The sequence below is a fragment of the Carettochelys insculpta genome, chromosome 27 (genome assembly GCF_033958435.1).
Source record: "Carettochelys insculpta isolate YL-2023 chromosome 27, ASM3395843v1, whole genome shotgun sequence".
Taxonomy (NCBI): Eukaryota; Metazoa; Chordata; order Testudines; family Carettochelyidae; genus Carettochelys; species Carettochelys insculpta.
Window position 1 is genome coordinate 7,405,641 of NC_134163.1, and position 19,119 is coordinate 7,424,759.

The following is a 19,119-nucleotide window of genomic DNA, read 5'->3' on the forward strand; positions in this document are numbered from 1 at the left end:
GATGAGGTAACAAGCTCTGTGGATATGGGGAAGTCAATGAATGTGATATACCTTGACTTTAGCAAAGCTTTTGATACAATTTCCCACAATATTCTTGACCATAAGTTAAGGAAGTATGGATTGGATACATGAACTGTATGATGGATAGAAAACTGGCTTGATAGAGGGGCCCAAATGGGTAATGGTCAATGGCTCAATGTCTGGTCGGTGGTTGGTTGCAAGTGAAGTGCCCCAAGGATCAGCTCTAGGGCCAGTATTGTTCAACATCTTTATTAATGACTGGATGAGGGGATGGATTGCACCCACAGCAAATTGCAGAAGACACTAAGGTAGAGGGTCAGGTAGATACATTGGAGGGTAGGGATGGGGTCCAGAGTGACCTAGACAAATTGGAGGATTGGGCCAAAAGAAATCTGATGAGGTTCAGGGAGGACAAGTGCAGAGTTCTGCACTTGGGGTAGCAGAATCTCAAGCATTGTTATAGGCTGGGGACCGACTGGCTAAGTAGCAGTGCAGCAGAAAAGGACCTGGGGATTACAGTGGGTGAGAGACTGGATATGAGTCAACAGTGTGTCCTTATAGCCCTGAAGGCTAATGGCATATTGGGATGCATTAGAAGAAGCATTTCCATCAGATATAGAGAAGTTATTATACCCCTCTCCTTGGCTCTGGTGCGGCCTCATCCAGAGTACCGAGTCCAGTTCTGGGCACCCCACTATAGAAAGGATGTGGATGCATTGGAGAGGGTTCAGCGTAGGGCAATGAAAATGATTAGGGATCTGGAGCACAGGGGCTGTGAGGAGAGGCTGAGAGATTTGGGCTTATTTAGTTTGCAGAAGAGAAGACGAGGGGTGATTTGATAGAAGCCTTCAACTTCCTGAAAGAAGGCTCTAAAGATGATGGAGAGAAACGGTTCTCCGTGGTGACAGAGGGCAGAACAAGGAGCAATGGTCTGAAGTTACAGAGGGAGAGGTGTAGGTTGGATATTAGGAAAAACTATTTCCCCAGGAGGGTGGGGAAGCACTGGAATGAGTCACCTAGAGAGGTAGTGGACTCTCCATCCCTAGAGGTTTTTAAGTCCCAGCTTGACAAGGTCCTGGCTGGGATGATTTAGTTGGGGTTGACCCTGCTTGAAGCAGGGAGCTGGATTAGATGACTCCTGAGGTCCCTTCCAGCCCTAGAATTCTATGTGATACCCCAGGGGCTCCCTCCTCTTCTGTCCTGACCACCAAACCTGGTCTGTCTTGTTCTCAGTTTAGGCTCTCTAACTCTGTCTTTCCTCCCACTCTTCTCCAGTCCTCCGTCTCCTCCTCTGCTTTCCACTGTGGACGGTTTTAAAGGCCTCTTATCAAGCCAGTCATGGAGTCAGCTGGCCCCAGTTTGGCTCAGCCAGCTCCTACCAGCTGCTTGTAATTGCCCTGCTTGTATTTAGCAAATCCTTCTGCCTGTTTGGGCTGCCTTTCTCCCCCTCTGAAGGAGCCCTCTGACTTGGCCCTGCAGCAATGTTAATGCACACAAATGTGCAATCTATTGATCCGAGGTTAGAGGATTGTTTGAGTGTCTTCCTCCATCAGGTTTTGTAAAAAGGATGATTTAGCTTCTGCAATTATATGTGCTCAGCACAATTTCATAATTGTGACTTTTGATTTTTAAAGTAAGAGAATTGTTCTTACCTAGAAGTAATGAGGGGTAGAATCAGCATTTTTAGCATCCTCATAAGGAGCTCTCCAGGAAAAGAAAAATATTGCTTCTCCTGTGTAAAGAACAAACATTGATCAGGCAGGAGATTCAGCTGGCAAGATGTAAATAATAGAAATTCACGTATGGTTCACTGATACAAAAATGACAAGATTCCTGCTCTTACGATAGAGACATAATTTCAACTATGTCTCTTTTAAAATCTGTTATCTCCCTCTTATTGTGCAGAAACAATTGCTGGATCTTTTGGTCTTGTTTAGTTTTATGCTATATAAGAGAGAGGTATTGGGACTGTCAATATGAACAACAAATCTGAGTGTAATAAAATCAAGGCAAAGCTGGAAAAGGATGTTAGATGACCTGCTCTTGAAGAGTCATTTGAAGTATACTGGCTACACAGTATCCCCAGGGCCCTTTAGAAATAATCAGAATCAACCATCCCCTATCATTAATGTCAATTCATGAACATTATTGGTGATACTATCAAGAAGTTGGACCTGAGCTGCATACATAAAACAGCCAATTGCAAGCAACATCCAGTGCACAAGGATAATTGTGCACAATCTTTTCACTTGGTGCAGAATGCACAAAATAAATTGTAGATCCACATGTGAAAGTAAGATGGCAAGGAAGTAGGTCTGGTCATCTATATAGCCAAAGCTTTGAGATACAACATAGGCATCAGCCACTGTTCTGGGTACCAACCCCATGCTTTAAAAATCCTCACATGAACGTACAAGACTGCCCATAACCAAATCCACTCAAGCCACTGTCCCTCAGCATCCTTCATGAAGAAGGTGGAACTATAGGCGTTGCACCATTTCTTGAAGGTTTGCAGAGCTGGACTCTGATAGACAAAGGCAGGAAGCAAGTCGGTAACTGAGAACCCCACACAGATGATATCTGGCCAGCAGTGACCTCTCATGTATACTGAAGGAGCTCCAGCAGCTCTGATAACCTCAACTGTGGCAATGAGTCATAAAGAGAGAGGATGTTTCTCGAGCAATCAAGGTTTTATTCCACTGAGGTTTGCTAGGTTAAAAGCAACACCTTTAATTCCACCCAGGAGCTTCTCAGACCCAGTAAACACTGCCGTGCTGTGGGCTACAGAATCACTAGCTTCACCTTCTGAATGGCCCCATATACAGCATCTTACAGCAATCTAAGTTTGAGGAGACATAGGCCTGGATAACTATATGCATGCAAGAAATTTGCTTAGTAGGTGCAGATAAAGTGGTCTTTACTGTGGCTATTACAGCATCCTACAGCAGCAACTCAGGATCTAACACATTTCATAGAATCCTAGGGCTGGAAGGAACCTCAGGAGGTCATCTAGTTCAGCCCTCTACTTGAAGCTGGATCAACCCCAACTAAGTCATCTCAGCCAGGACTTTGTCAAACCGGGACTTAAAAACCTCAAGGGATGGAGATTCCACCACCTCTCTAGGTAACGCATTCCAGTGCTTCACCACCTCCTGGTGAAATAGTTTTTTTTTTTTTAAATAAAAAAATAAAATAAAAAAAAAAATTCAACATACACCTCTCCCGCTGTAACTTCAGACTGTTGCTCTTTGTTCTGCCATCTGTCACTACTGAGAACAGTCTCTCCATCCTCTTTAGAGCCCCCCGTCAAGAAGGTGAAGGCTGCTACCAGATCATCCCTCACTTTTCTCTTCTGCAAACTTAATAACGCCAAATCCCTCAGCCTCTCCACATAGGTCATGTGCTCCAGCCCCTGAATCATTTTCTTTGCCCTCTGCTGAACCCTCTCCAATGCATCCACATCCTTTCTATCCTGGGAGGCCCAGAACTGGATGCAATACTGCAGATGAGGCCTTCCCAGTGCTGAATAGAGGGGAATAATAACTTCTCTAGAGCTGCTGGAAATGCTTCTCCTAATGCACCCCAATATGCTATTAGCCACCTTGGCTACCAGGGCACACTGCTGACTTATATCCAGCCTCTGTAGTACCCAGGTCCTTTTCTGCTGCACTGCTACTTAGCCAGTCGGTCCCCAGCCTGTAACAATGCTATTTAAGCACACGCATCCTCCCACCCCTCCAAGTGACAAATCATGACACTAAAGTAAATCAATGGGTTTATGTGGTTGAAAATTGTTTGAAAAACGCTGTGTTCTGCTCTACCATCATGCTTTCTATGGGGAAAAAAGAAATAGAATCCAGGCAAAGATTTGGATTCATTTCATTCTGGCATTTTGGAAATGGAATTCTGACTCTTAACTTGAAGCAGCTTTTTTACTTCAATTTTTATTTGAAAAGGGCAAAAAGCCCACCCTTGAGAATGAAACAAACATTTTACTTGCCAGCCTTCCCCCAAACTTTCAGTCAGCTGCTGAGCTGAAAAAGATGATTATTTGAGTGGCTCTATCTTGGAGTTATAGGTACCGAAGACAGACCAGGACTTTTTCACCAAGGTCAGTGGGTAGGTGAGCTGCTGCTCTGGTGCCACTGGTTAAAGCACTCACCTGTTAGGAAGGAGAGCCAGGTGCAAATTCCATCACCCTGTTACTTATCACACAGAGTTAAATATAGGCCCCCATCTCCCAGATGAGTTTTCCAACCACTGTACTGTAGCCTATAGCCCCTAACCCCATCACTGGATTTGGAAGGATTAACTTTTAGTTGTAAATGAAGAGAAATCTCGATTTCACTAGGCACACAAGCCAACAACAAAATATTTTCACCACTAATAAATCAAGCACACAGCTAGTCAGAGTAAAAGAAATGCTGAGGGAACTCTTTTAGGCTTGGTTTACGAGACTATTAACTTTTAGAAATTCACCATTTACTGCCATTGAATTATTGTCTGACCTATCTCCTTCCCAAGTTTTGAGCAGGTGTGAAACTTTCAGTCAATAATAATGTTTAATATTACAAGTCAATATCCAGTGAAATTATTTTAAAAAATTAAAATGTTAAGTGTCCACACCTAGCCATACAATATAGATCAGAAAGTGACTTGGGCGGTGTTGGAGTTGTCCAGAGTGGATAGCAGACTGATACAGTCGTTGAAGGATATCAACGACAATGCGGATGCAGCAGTGAGGATGTGCAGACAGTTGGGAAGTTGGTTTAGAATGAGTAGAGGTATGAGACAAGGAGATTCGATATCACTGAGTATCTTCATCACACTCCTAGAGAGAGTGATGGATAAGATCAAGGAAGAGGTAGAAGAGATGTCGGTGCAAGGGATGAGAATTAACTGGAGATTCACAGATCATATAGTTATCAAAGAAGAGGAAGAGAAACTAGCAAGAACGGTGCGGGTGCTAAATGAGGAAGGGAAGCAGTACAGACTGATTATGAACATCGATAAGATGAAGATAATGGCATTCAGAGATAAAGAAATAGGAAGGAAGATCAGTATAGATGTGATCGAATTAGAGAACGTCGAGAAGTTCAGGTATCTGGGGAGCAACATGATGTATGAACTAGACTGTAAGAAGGAAATAGTGACTAGAATAGCAAAAGCAAGAGCGAGTTTGAAGGCGATAGATAAGATCTGGTAAAGCAAAGCAATTAGCTTAGGAACAAAGCTGGGCATCTTGAAAACGTGTATTCAGCAGCATGTTGTACAGACGTGAGACGTGGGTGATAACAAAAGATTGGTAGTTGCGTTCAAGGGGAGTTGTCATAGAAAGATCCTGAGAATAGGCTGGAAGCAGAACATATGGCGCTCTGGGCCTCCGCTGAGCATGGTGATTTGGCAGGGCCTAGGACTGGCCCAAGGAGGAAATGGGTGGGTGCAGTGTACCATGGCTCAGCACATGTAGGGTAGCAGAGAATCGAGCGTTAGGGTGGGTCAGCAGAGTGCTGGGCGTGGGAAGGCCTGGATGTAGGGTGCTGGAAGGAGGCAGTGGTTTGGTGGGATCCAAGGCTTGCAGCAAAGGAAGAGGAGTCTGGCTGGCATGAGGGTGAGTACACCAGGAATGGAGAAGAGCAGAAAATCTGACATTCAAGATAGGGAGTAGCAGGTGTAGCCCCAGGGTACAGCACAGGAAGAACAAGTGGGCTCACTGCCTCCTGACAGCCTCCTTGCCCAAGCCAGAGAGCCGGGCGCCTCACAGACTAATCACATGTAGTTTGCAAGTGTATTTATGAGGCTGTGTAACTGTGTGTTAGGCGAACATTGGGTTTTTAAGTGTTATTTGTGGTCTATTGAGGACTGTATTGCAATTCTAAGTTATCACTTTAAAGATGTAGTAGAGTGGTGGGGGGAGGGATTCCCTGGTCCTGCTTGCAGAGTAAGAAGGTCTGTAGGAAAGAGTAAGAACAGAGTCAATCTAAATTCTGGAGACAGCTGACTTAAAGCAAGGTGGGGTAAGTTGCGCGTTGCTGCCTTAGGGAGCAGCCTGTTTTCTCTCTCTCTGGTTAGGGTTCCTCACAAGTGGATCCTGTAAGTGAGCTAGCCAGGGGGACACAGCTTGCGAATCCAGCTGAGGTTTCAGCATGAGTTAGGGGTCAAACTGCTGAGCAATATCAGGGCTTCAATGGCTGAAATGCAGGTAGCCAGCAGCCTTCAATGGTGGAAATTTAGGCTCCTATATGCGGGGGCAGGAGTTTTGAGAATGAGAGTGGGGCCTTTGTTCCCTTTGTGACTCCAGCTCCGTGATCCCAGAACAGCTCAGCCATCGGGGCACAGCAGAGAGATCAGGGTTATGGAACTCTGTCAGTGCTGTTAGTCAGAACAGGCCTTGTCACAACAGGGCACAGTTGTCATGACACAGTATAAAAGATAAAGGTAAAAATAATCTTTCAACCATCAATCTGTCTCCAGAGGGATGGGTAGGGCAGGGTATGCATTTGCTCAGTAAATACTCACAGACGATGGGGCAAAAGCAGGACACAGGGAACAGAGGCTTGGCACTTGCTAGGCTATGGGGCACAGGGGCTCATTGGGCATGGGGACACAGCAAACTCAGCCTCAGTGGATCATTGGGCACAAATGCTCAGCAGCCAGGGAGACTCCTTCCCCGTGCTCCATGAAAGCTCTGCAGGCATGGGGTCACTAGGCCTGGAGAATCACCAGGCTTGCTTCACTTAAGTAACCAGATGATCTCTGCTCCAGGCAGTGATGCTGGGAGACATAATTGAAGTGACAGACATTTCTAAATCCTACGTGATTAAGTGAGGTTGTTCCAGGGTGAACAGAGCTCTGAGACGTAACAACCAAACAAAGGCACCTGGCAGCTATTCAGCATCACAGTCAGCTAAATAATGCCTAAGTCAAAATCGCAGAGGAGTCGTTGCATGTGCCAAGAGAACCAACAAACATGTATTTTGAACTGTGTGTTGTTCACTGGCATTGCAGCAGAGCCAGGTTCGGTGTCCACAGTCCCAAGGATCATGGAAAATACTCAAAGATCGGATTTAGTGTCTTACATTTTGGCTCAGTTAATTCCTCTGCAAGAAGCTCACACGAGAGGCGGCATGAGGGCAAGTATCATAATTTGCTGAGTGCCAATCCCACTTCTGCCACTGACTAATTGTGTGGCCTTGGTCAAATTTCTTTAGCTCAGTTGCCAGCTTTTTATAATGGCACACATGTTTATTGACAGACTTCCAAAGGCTGGTGGGAGGATTCCTCAGACTTTGGAAAGAGATGAAATAAGCTATCGAAATGTTAAGTAGTATGAGGGCAGAACAGTCTCATTTGCACAATGGAGCAAATCCTGCACCCAGCCTCCAGCCTGAGTCGCTGAACCAGGAAATGGGGCAGATGTCTGGAGATGGGGTGGTGGAATAAACTTGCCCACTCCATTCTGTGGAACCATTCCCCAGGGCTGCTGTAGCTCCTGAATGGAGTAGAGTGGACTAGTTGCTCCAAGGGAAATGCCAGACAGCAGTGGGACTCTAGCCCTGCCTCTCCCTTTATGTATCTGTACATTGTCAGACAAAGAGCCTTGGCAGAGCTGGGCTTCATGTCATGCTGTGTCACCCCTCATCCAGTGGAACTCCATGGTTCTTCTGCCTAGATCACTGCCCTGGTGGAGTGAGGGGAAAGGTTTGCTCCCTATGTGTGAATGATTTCTGTAGATCAGTATCAGAGAGGTACCCAAGTTAGTCTGTATCTTCAAAAACAACAAGAAGGTCTATTCAGTCAGGGTGGACGTGGCCCATTATCAGTAGCTAATGTGGAGGTGTGAATAGACCTTGTCAGCTTTGACCCGCCCCTCGACTGAGACTCCCTCTTTAAACCCTCCTCTGACACCCCCCCACTCACACATCTGATGAAGCGGGTCTTTGCCCACGAAAGCTGCTGCCCCAAAATATCTGTAACATGCCCCAGGACTTCTTGTTGTGTTTGTAGATCAGTAAGTGGAGAAACACTGGGAATGCCCTGAGAGTTCCTCCCTAAAAGGACTTTTATTTAGGCAAGTGCAGTTTAGTTTGGATTCCTTATGCTAATCCTTTGTGCTGCACCAACCGATACACTTTGCATAAATAAACAAGCGTGAGGTCCAAGTGAGCCATCTGATGTGCTGGTTCTGCTGAGACTGGGAAGAAGGGATGAGATGAAAAGGTGTTTTGTGTGAAGTTTCAGTTGGTGCAGATAAACACATTTTTAATACATTTCTACATTCAAGAAATGGTATAGTAATATGCCTTTATACTGAGGCGTTTGAATCTCCACATAACCCCAACCCCCATTTTTCTGCGCGCACGCGCACACACACACACACACACACGTTTCTGCCACTTACCAATTCTGTCAGCTCCAAAACCCTTAGCAGAAATCCCAGCAGACATCCAGTCACAACAGAGAGCACTGAAAGAGTTAATAGGCCATTCTTTCTCCAGAAAGCTCGAATCCAATTCCAGATGGTGGAGAAATTATGGGAGAGTGAGTTTAACAAGGTTTTTTCAACACGTTCCCACATGATCCTCTTCAGATTCCAGGAAGTTTCACTCTGAGCAAAATGCCTCTTTGATGCTGCTAGTATTCCTGAGGTTGCTAGTCATCATAATTAGTGATCCTTCTTGTTTTGCAGAATCATTTCCCTTTGCCAGGCTCAGAACCTGAGAAGAGAATCAGAAAGCTCCCTACCCAAGGGGAGAACTACTGTTATGCTGATGTCTGGGATCCTTTCCTCTTAATGGAAAGTGACATCTTAGACTACTTAATCATGCTTGTTAATTGGCTGTAAGAAAGGTTGATGACAAAAGCATGTGTAGGCTAACCTCTTCCTTGCTCTGTGGTTGCACCAGCTACACCCTCTGGCATGTGGACATGGAATTAGAGGGGTTGGAGATCAAGGGTGATCAAGGGAACTAAGACTCAAACAGTCCTCAGACACAATCCTAACTGACCCAGTAACTGAAATAACCTAGAAGAGAAAGAAAAAAGCAAACAGTCGGACTCACTTACCCCAAGGCTAGTACTCACACCTGGTTTGCGCTGCAAAGGGATCTCCTTCTCGCTCTTCAAACTCCAGTTTTCAGTTCCCTGTTCACTCTGGACAATGAATTCAAGAAGGCAGGCTTCAGCAAACTGAGTTCTGCCACCAGGGGGGCTGAGGCTGAAGGCGTGGAGGTCTGTTTAAGTTACTAGGGGGCAGCTGACCTCGATAAATTGGAGAATTGGATCAAGAGAGATCTGATGAGGTTCAACAAGCACAAGTGCAGAGTCCTGTGCTTGGGAGGAAAGAATCCCAAGCACATTACAGCCTGGAGACCAACTGGCTAAGTGCAGCAGAAAAGGACCTGGAGATAACAGTGGATGAGAGACTGGATACGAGTGAGTGTACCCTTGTAGCTAAGAAGGCTAATGGCACATTGGGGTACGTTAGGAGAAGCATTTTGTAGCAGCTCTAGAGAAGTTATTATTCCACTCTATTTGTCACAGGCAAGGCCACATCTGGAGTATTGCGTCTAATTCTGGGCCCCCTCCTTCCCCAGTATAGAAAGGCTGTGGATGCATTGGAGAGGGTCCAGTGGAGGGCAACAAACATGATTAAGGGGCTGGCACACGTGACCTATGAGGATAGGCTGAGGGATTTGGGCTTATTTAGTTTGTAGAAGAGAAGCCTGAGGGGAGATTTGATAGCAGCCTTCAACTGCCTGAAGGGGCTTCTAAAGAGGCTGGAGCGAGGCTGTTCTCAGCAGTGAGGGATGGCAGAACAAGGAGCAATGATCTGAAGTTAAACAGCAGGAGGTGTAGGTTGGATATTAGGAAAATAACTGTTTCCCCAGGAGGTGGTGAAGCACTGGAATGTGTTACTGAGAGAGGTGGGGAAATCTCCATCCCTGGAGGTTTTTAAGTTCCAGGGTGACAAAGCCCTGACTGGGAAGATTTAGTTGGGGCTGACCCTGCTTTAGGGACAGGGCTAGACTTGACCTCTGAGCTCACTTCCAGCCCTAGAGTTCTATGATTCTATGACCGCCATGACCAAATCATATCCTTAGAGGTGACCAATCAGCAGTTGGCTGCCAGTCAGCTGATTCCACTGAGTTAGTGGGTGTGGCTTCTGTTTGTGGCCTTTCATCTGCTATTTCCCCAGCTAGCCTTATCGCTGGGGTTGCAATGAGTAAGGGCTGTGCTTAGCAACACTGCCGGCCCTGCTTGAAATCTCTGGTGCCTGATACGCTCACATGTTTCCTGAGAAACGTATTCCCAGATCAGCTCCACACACTGCAATGCAAAGAACTGTACGCACCTAGAAATCTCCTGAGGCCCATGTTGCTATGGCAGTACAAGTTACATTTTATAGTGTATCTGTTCTCAGGACAAGCTGAGTTAACACTGGGGTGGCAATGGACCCAGAGCCAAAAGGTCCACATGTGAACCCCTAAGGCTCCTTAACACCTGTGGAAACAGTCAAGAAAACTAACGGACAGAAGCAATTGTGGTAAAAACATCTTGGAATCAAACTGTGTTTTTGTCTTGCAGGGGTGCCTAGAGGCCCCAGCCAAGATCAGGTAAGTCCCATTGCGCCAGGGCCTGTGTATATCATAGTAAAAGGCAGAGCCTGCCCCCAAAGCGTTCACAGTCTATTCAGACAGACAGATGAAGAACAAGTATCCTCCTTTTACAAATGGCAAAACTAAGGCAGAGCACAGTACAGATCATACAGGTAGTCCAGTGCAGAGCCACAAACAGAGCCCAAATTTCCCAAAGCCCAGAGAAGTGCTTTCTCACAACATCAGACTATGTCTCTGTGTGGCTAGCTCCCAGGGGCAGGCTCAGCTGCATTGGATTGTCACTCGCACTTGCAAAGAAAAAACAACTGGGCTTGCAGGGTTTTTTGAAAACTCCACTTGCCTTTACTCTGAAGCTGTCAGGACTCTCCGGTTTGCTTTTCCCCAGGTTTGCTACATGACACGTTGGCAGAACCGGAAAAGATTGTCCAGGACAGAGGATGCTGGCGAACGGTTGCCAATAGCCTGTGCTCCAAGATGAAGGGGTGGAAGAGGCTTACTACTCTTACTACACCTTGGCAGGCAGCAGACATGAAACAGGAACCTTTTCAGATGCCAGTTAAAGGGGCCATGACTCATTAACAAACACTCCTTCCTTCCAGCTGCTGCTGTGGTGCATTTACACTATGTAGTGTTACTGACCTTCTTGGTTGCTGAGGCTTCACACACTTGCTAGTAAAGAAAACAGAATCTTCTCAGGAGAAAACAAGACAGATAAGACGTGGATTTCTAAGATAAGTAACCAGCAAAATTTTGAAAAACAAACTAATTCTCAGGTCATCACCGTTCTCTACTCAGACAAAAGCAAGAAACACATCAGACTCTTTATTTGCAAGTCATTTATTACCTTTTTTTCTGAACACTCTTGTGGTTCTTGTCCCTACTTTTGAATAGTTTTGCTGAATGTGGGGCAAAATCCACCCAGAACCCAACATATTAAAAAATTAAGCACCCCACCACGTTAGAGAAGACCTGTTGCATTTCGAGCACTAACTATGAGGACGGTAACTCCCATATATTCATTTAATGTTTTCATGTTTCTGTCCTTTGCTGGTGAGATCTCCTGCTGACTTTGGCAGAAGAATTAATTTAATCTGAGGAAGATAAGCAGAAAAAATACATATTCATTAGACAGCTAATAACCAGAGCTCTGCTGTATTCAGCAGATCTTCAGCCACCCATCCGTACACTGAGCCATTCTCCCCATCCCATAGGGGAGCAGTCAGAGTTAGCAAACCCACAGAACAACTGGTCAGGAAAAAGAGAAATGCTGCAGCCAGCCTGTGACATTATTGGTTTTTTTCAGAAGAACAGGTAAAATATTCTTGCAACCAGTGTCCTAAGTTTGCACCAAATCTTGTGCCTAATGGGCCAAGTGAAGTGTCTATTGGAAGCTGTCTGATCTGACTTGTTTTTTCCTCTTTTGATAAGTACTGTTGATACTGGGCCATTTCCACCTTGCTGAATAGACCGTATCAGCTCTGACCCTCACTCTTACTGGGACCCCACTCTTTAAATACCCCTCTGAAACCATCTCACCGACTCATGCATCTGATGAAGCAGGTCTTTGCCCACAAAAGCTTATGCTGCAAAATATCTGTTAGTCTATAAGGTGCCCCAAGACGACCTGTTCTCAAAGCTACAGACTAACATGGCTACCTCTCGGATATTGGAAGCTGGTGAGCGACTGAATCTGTGTATACTATGTGGAGTTATAAGTATTGGCTCTGTGCTTATAAATGACATTTTAGTTTCTAGGAAACCCCAATAGGAGGGGTGGCACCCTATTGTGAAAGGGTTCCAGGTTAAGTGAAGCCATACTTAGACAAAGGGCCTTATCAGATTCCAGTCAAACTCTGAGGAATCTGGCTGTATCAAGTAACAGCAGACAGGCAATGCCCAATCACCTAGGGACATGGACAGGTGACCTGCACAAGTGACAGGCTCCATCTCCAGACAGAGAGGCATAATGGAATTCCCTCCCTATGAGCAAGAGTATAAGAGGACTCTGAGAGCTCCTCCATCTTTGTCTTCATTCAAGCTCCTCACTTCAGGAGCATCTCTGCTACAAACTGAGCCCGGAAGGTTTAATGATTGATGGAATATACAGGGTGTTTTCCAAAGACTTTTAGGATAGCCAGATACTCCACCCCGGCTGCAAGCTTGCATCAAGAACTGTTGCACTTGACAAAGTAGGCCTTAGCCCACAAAAGCTTATGCTCCAACAAATCTGTTAGTCTATAAGGTGCCACAGGACTTCACCCTGTTTTTGGGGATACAGACTAATACCACTACCCCTCAGATACTTATCAAGAATTTATCTGACACTTATCAAGAGCTTATCTTATCACCTAATAAGTTATTCTGTTAGCCTTTAAAGTGCTACTTGTTTGCTCTTTTGTTTTTAATCAAGAACTTTGTGATTGATATATGTAACTTGATCAGCTTTAACAATTTTACTCTCAACCTATTCTCTGTTGCAGTAATTCATTACAGAGAATCCAGCACTTACACTATTTTAAACCCACAAATGACCTGTGCCCCATGCAGCACAGGAAGGCAAACAACCCCCTTTCCTTGGGTATCTGCCAATCAGCCTGGGAGTAAATTCCCTCCTGACCCCAATTGTTAGCCCTGTTTTAAGCATTTTGCAATGATTTGGGTCTCTCAGCTATGCCCAGAAAATCGTCCAATATTACACAGCTCACTAACACCAATACCATCTACTCTGATGTGGTTCGTGGTGAATTCAAGAGAGGCAAGTAGAGGGGGTGAGCTGAAGACATGGGGGGGTGGGGAATGCCAGATGGGAAAAGAAACAAAGCAGGTCAAAACTACGGTGAGCTCAGAAATTTCTGTAGAAGACACAGAGGGAGAGAAACTGGGGAGGAAAAAAACTCCCCAAAGATGTGAAAAGCAGCATGGGACCCTGGAGAGGGCAGGGGTGAGCTTCTTGTCTCGGTAGTCCCCCATACCCAAATTCCTATCTGATGTGAAATAAGCAACAGTACACATAGTCTGTGGCCCAGCATGGGCAGGTCTGGCAGGGAACCTCTGCAGTGCAATAGCTGCACTGCCGGGGTTGCTCCATGCCCCTGCCGGTGAAATTAAGGTCATTAGCCCTGTTGGGCGGTGTGGAACAGTGTCATGTCCAGCCTGAAAACAGCTCCGGTGAGCTAGGATACCTGTCTCACTGTAAATAACACACACTTAGCCCTATAGTCCTCGAAATCTGGGCTAGGGGAAGGGAAATAGGCTTAACTGTGATACTTACCACAAAAGTCAATATCATCGTAAATGTCTGTGTCCCTATGATTAAAAAGAAGAAGGAATTGTTAGCTTTAGGGCACTTTAACAGCTGTATGTCTAATCTTATGTGTGTATCTGAGAGCTGTCAGGCAGAGGTGTATTCACATGGGTTTATGACAAGATAAAAAATTAAATGCAGAGGACAGGAACATGGGAATAGCAAAACCAGACCAGACCCAGGGTCCACCTAGCCCATAGGTGCTGGAATGAAGGGTGCCACTGCACTGCCTCATTAGCAGCAATTTTCCATTGTTTACAATTTGGTTCAAAGGCTCTCATCACTCCTGTTGTAAAGTTGTTCTAGCCCCCTGGTTTAACCCAGCCTCCTGTGTTTGAGTGGCCAGGCCAGCACATGGTGCTTCACAAGAAAGGGTGAGGAAATACCATGGTAGACAATTATGAAATAACCACCTCATGATGACTTCTTTTCTGCTGCCCCAGCTCCATCCAGTTAAGGCTGATGGGTGCCCTGACATAGAAGGGTATGTGTTTCTAATATAAGCCATGGATATTCTCATTACCTATTTAATTGGTGATATGCATCTCCTAGAGCTGGAGGGGACCTCAGGAGCTCATCTAGTCCAGTCCCCTGCCCTCTTGGCAGGGCACAAGCACCGTCCCTGGCATCTATTTGCCCCAATCCCTAAATGGCCTCCTCAAGGATTGAGCTCACAACCCTGTGTTTAGCAGGCTACTGCTGAAACTGCTGAGCTATCCCTCCCCTGCTGTCCCTGGTGGTTGTTTTTTTTTTTTCTTTTTTGGCCATGGATCCCAAAGTGACCCACCCCCTCACCATCAAAGATTGAACTCAAAACCCTACGTTCAATGGGCCAACACTCAAACCAGTGACCTAACCTCTTCCCCAAAAGACTATTTATCACAGAGCCATAAGTAGCTGCCTCAAGAATCAAGCTCACAACCCTTAACTTAGTAGGCCAATGCTCAAAATGCTGAGCTAAATCTCCTCTGCTACAGTAAAAGTCCAGTCCTATTGTGAATTCTCCAGAGCTTTTGACCTCAGCCATATCGTGTCACTGACTTTCACAGTTTAATTTTGCATTACGAACCTTCTTTTATCATTTTTCAGTGTCTTATTTTTTAATTTAAGTGAAGGTCCCCTTGCGCTTTCAATATGAGAAAGGTCAAACAGGAAAGAATGCCTAACGGTCTCTAAGCCATTCGTTACTTTTATACCCCTGTTATATCGCTTCTGATTCATCGCCGCTCTAGCTTTAACTCTATTCTTAACCTTTTTTCACAGAAGAAGTTTCCAGGCCACTAAATAGTTTTGTGGCCTGTCTCTCGTTACTCGACAGCCTTTGGAGACGGGTATGAAACATCAGAAGTGAATACAGCTCTGTGAAGGTATTGATTTACATAGACTCGTAGATTTTTTAAGGCCAAAAGCCTTCAAGTTACAGAGTCCACCATTTTAACTTCACAAGTGACCTGTGCCCCATGCTGCAGGGGAAGGCAAAAGCCCACCTCTCCTCGGGTATCTGCCAGTCAGACTGGGAGTAAACTCTCTCCTGACCCCAAATATGGTGATCAAGTAGATCTACCAGCCAGGCGCGTGGAAAGAATCACTGTAGAAACTCTGTGCCTTTCACACCCGAATAGATAAGGGCATTAGAACATCTTCAGCATCATCTTCCATCACATTCCTTACACAAGCTAGTATTGTTTTAGAACTCATCAATTTGTAGGACTGATGAGCCTTGTGTAGTGTAGGTTGGATCTCTATAGGTCGGACTTCCCTTGTGCAGCAGCATCCCGTGGATGCTTCCAGGCTGGAGCGCTCACCGGGAAAAGCCAGGGGCGCTGTGCTCAGCAACTTCTCTACCACCATACCACAGCTTCCAGAATGCCATAAATAGCTCCTGTGCAGCTATGCTTCTGGCCTCTGGTCCTGGGGCTCCACAGCTACCCTACCTCTCCCCTTGAGAACATCACCCCACCTCAGTCCCTACGTGGTCAGTGCCAGCCTCTCTGCTGCCGGTGGCATCTGAAGGGCTGGCATTGACCTCCCCTGGTCAGGCAAATTCCCTGTTTCAGAACCAGTCAGGTCCTGAGGGTGTCAGGTGAGGGAGGTACAACCTGTACCTGCATTGTTATATGGGGATCAGAGACCTGGACCTTCTTACAGGCAGACTTGGAGCAGCTAACGGTAGTCCATATGCACTGTCAGTACCAAATCCTGAACATCAACTGGTAAGAGTGCGTGCAAAATGTCACCGTCTTATGAACACTGGGTCTTCCTTCCATCACTCGTGTGGTTGCATGTTCTTTGGCAGCATGGCCAGAAATACTACTGCACACTGAAGTCTTAAACTCTATATTGACATGCAAAGAGGTATGTACTCTGATTCTGCCTGGTGCCACGGGGGACACCCCAGAGATTTGTGGATTAACAGAATGGGCCCATATCTGGCAATTTTGCTGCACAATGCCCAGTGTGATGCCATCACCTGGGGTCACTCTGGCTGGCACAATGGTCCTTTGTAGACTACATGTGTTTGATGATGAATGGTTATGAGTTGTCCCCTCCAGCGTCCACTACAGAGTCTTTGTGCATTCCCCTACCTTTGCTAGCTCCTTCTAGCGTTCCTTACATTCCCCTCTAGTTGAGTAACCTACGTAATGGCGCGTCATCTACAAATGGCCTTTGACTCTTTTTAAGACTGTTGCTAAGGCTATGAAACACCACCCAGTGCAGCTGAAATTTTTGTGTGCTGAAAACTGATCATTGATTTCTGCTCTTTGACAGTCCATCAGCTTTCAGACCATAACTACTCCACGTCCTTTCTTTAGTCACCTCATTGGAGAGACCTTGTCAGAGGCTTTTTGGAAGTCCAAATAAACAACATCAAAATTACATCATCTAAAAGTCAATTTTATCCATTTTTCTCACAGGCAGAAGGACTCCTCCAGGCTGTAGACTGACAGATGGGCTAAGCATGCTCATAGAAGACACAAGAAGATACAAGCTGTGTCTACACGTGCATGCTACTTCGAAGTAGCGGCACTAACTTCGAAATAGCGCCCGTCGCGGCTACACGCGTCGGGCGCTATTTCGAAGTTAACTTCGACGTTAGGCGGCGAGACGTCGAAGTCGCTAACCTCATGAGGGGATCGGAATAGCGCCCTACTTCGACGTTGAACATCGAAGTAGGGACCTTGTAGACGAGCCGCGTCCCGCAACATCGAAATTGTGGGGTCCTCCATGGCAGCCATCAGCTGGGGGGTTGAGAGACGCTGTCTCTCCAGCCCGTGCGGGGCTCTATGGTCACCGTGTGCAGCAGCCCTTAGCCCAGGGCTTCTGGCTGCTGCTGCTGCAGCGGGGGATTCATGCTGCATGCACAGGGTCTGCAACTCGTTGTCGGCTCTGTGTATCTTGTGCTGTTTAGTGCAAGTGTGTCTGGGAGGGGCCCTTTAAGGGAGCGGCTGGCTGTTGAGTCCGCCCTGTGACCCTGTCTGCAGCTGTGCCTGGCACCCTTATTTCGATGTGTGCTACTGTGGCGTGTAGACGTTCCCTCACAGCGCCTATTTCGATGTGGTGCTGCGCAACGTCGATGTTGAACGTCGACGTTGCCAGCCCTGGAGGACGTGTAGACGTTATTCATCGAAATAGCCTATTTCGATGTCACCACATCGAAATAGGCTACTTCGATGTAGGCTTCACGTGTAGACGTAGCCACAGACTAATTCAGCTGCCTCTCTGATAGAGGAACAGCTAATAGGCTAAAGATATTGGGCCCAAGTCCTCAAAAATTTCAGGGAGATGCAGGTGCCAAATGCTTTTGAGATCTGGGCCTTGGCACCTTCTTGGCTCTATTCATATAACCCCAAGGACTGTAGTGCCCCAGTCAACTACTTTGTTAGAGAGGGTCCTGGGTTGCTGAGTGGAAGGGCTGATGTGGGCTTCTGATGTGTCTTGCCATCCAGGTCAGTCCAGTCAGGTAACTGGACAGAGATGGGCGGTGTGCAGACTTCACACACTAACCTTTTCATGGCTTTCCTGATGTATCAGTTTGATCCAATATGTTCCTATGACACCTTAGACCCCAGTATCTCATCTTTGTTACCTGCCAAGGCCAGGTGCAGGATGGTCTGTCTTGGGCATCCTTAAACCAATGCAAATTAATGCATTTATCAGATGATATCTCTGTGGTAAAGCACTACTCTCCAACCTTTTACAACCTTACCTGTTCTCCTGGTGCAATCTGATAGTGTCCCAGTGAGCTGTGTCATTCCCCTATGTTTCAGTGTTGCCTGATATAGTGAGATCATGAGAACATAAGAAGTGCCACAGTGGGCCAGACCAATGGCCTGTCTATCCTGACTGCCAATAGTGGCTGGGCTGAGAAGGAATAATGAGAAAGGCCAATTATTAATGTGATTCAGTCCCTGTCATCCAGTCCCAGCTTCTGGCAGGCAGAGGCACTGGGACACCTAGAGCTTGTGGCTGCATCCCCGCTCATCTTGGCTAATAGCCACTGATGGACCAGTCCTTCAGGAACTTATCTAATACTTTTTTTGAACACAGTTATAGTTTTGTCTATCACAGCCCCCCCACCCCCCCCCCCGGCAATGAGATGCAAAGGTTGACTGTGTATTGTGTGAAGAAGTACTTCATAATGTTTGTTTTAACTACTATTACTACTACTAATCCCTTGTACTCCGAGTGGAGCACAGGTCATCTACAAGTTTCCTCTACTTCACTATGTCTCAGGACAAAACGTCTAGCTGACCCTGGCAGTACCCCAGTTGTTGTCCTTCAATGTCAGTAGACCTTCTACACGTTGTCCGAGGTCTTCCTCTTTTGCCTGTGCCTTGCGGGTTCCGTGGGAGAGCACAACGAACTCTGCTGGATGATGGTTTTCTGAGCGTGTGGCCTAGCCATCCCCACTTCCTCTGCTTGGTTTCACTGTCAAGCGGTTCTTGTCCTGTTCTGTTCCAAAGCTCCTTGTTTGTGACAAAGTTTTTACCATTTGATGTGAAGGACGTACCTCAGGTATCTGTTGATTAATGTCTGTAGCTTGTGATTTGAAGACTTTAGTTTGCCAGGTCTCACACCTGTACAAGAGCGCATGCTTCACATTTGTGTTGAGGAGCTGCAGTTTCGTCTTTCCAGATATTATTTGTGACCTCCATATAGGATGGAGAGTCTTGA

General features: G+C 46.2%; 2 protein-coding genes and 1 long non-coding RNA gene across 3 annotated transcripts in view; 1 reads left to right on the top strand and 2 right to left on the bottom strand.

Moving 5' to 3' along the window:
* Nucleotides 1–9,413, bottom strand: part of LOC142002227 (excitatory amino acid transporter 5-like) — a 51,258-nt gene extending 41,845 nt beyond the window's left edge. The window contains exons 1-3 of the mRNA XM_074978160.1: nt 8,901–9,413; nt 8,423–8,762; nt 1,674–1,753 (exon numbers count right to left, since the gene is read on the bottom strand). Of these exons, the coding sequence (XP_074834261.1) occupies nt 1,674–1,753; nt 8,423–8,599 (257 nt within the window). The 5' untranslated portion in view covers nt 8,600–8,762; nt 8,901–9,413. The remainder of the gene's footprint in view (nt 1–1,673; nt 1,754–8,422; nt 8,763–8,900) is intronic.
* A 1,617-nt stretch (nt 9,414–11,030) lies between these two features.
* PRAM1 (PML-RARA regulated adaptor molecule 1) overlaps nt 11,031–19,119 on the bottom strand; it is a 28,600-nt gene continuing 20,511 nt past the window's right edge. The window contains exons 8-9 of the mRNA XM_074977931.1: nt 13,912–13,946; nt 11,031–11,731 (exon numbers count right to left, since the gene is read on the bottom strand). Coding sequence (XP_074834032.1) covers nt 11,727–11,731; nt 13,912–13,946 — 40 coding nt within the window. The 3' untranslated portion in view covers nt 11,031–11,726. The remainder of the gene's footprint in view (nt 11,732–13,911; nt 13,947–19,119) is intronic.
* On the top strand, nt 15,207–16,960 carry LOC142002474 (uncharacterized). Its single transcript, XR_012642674.1, has 3 exons — nt 15,207–15,311; nt 16,093–16,157; nt 16,860–16,960. It is a non-coding gene; the product is annotated as an uncharacterized LOC142002474 (long non-coding RNA).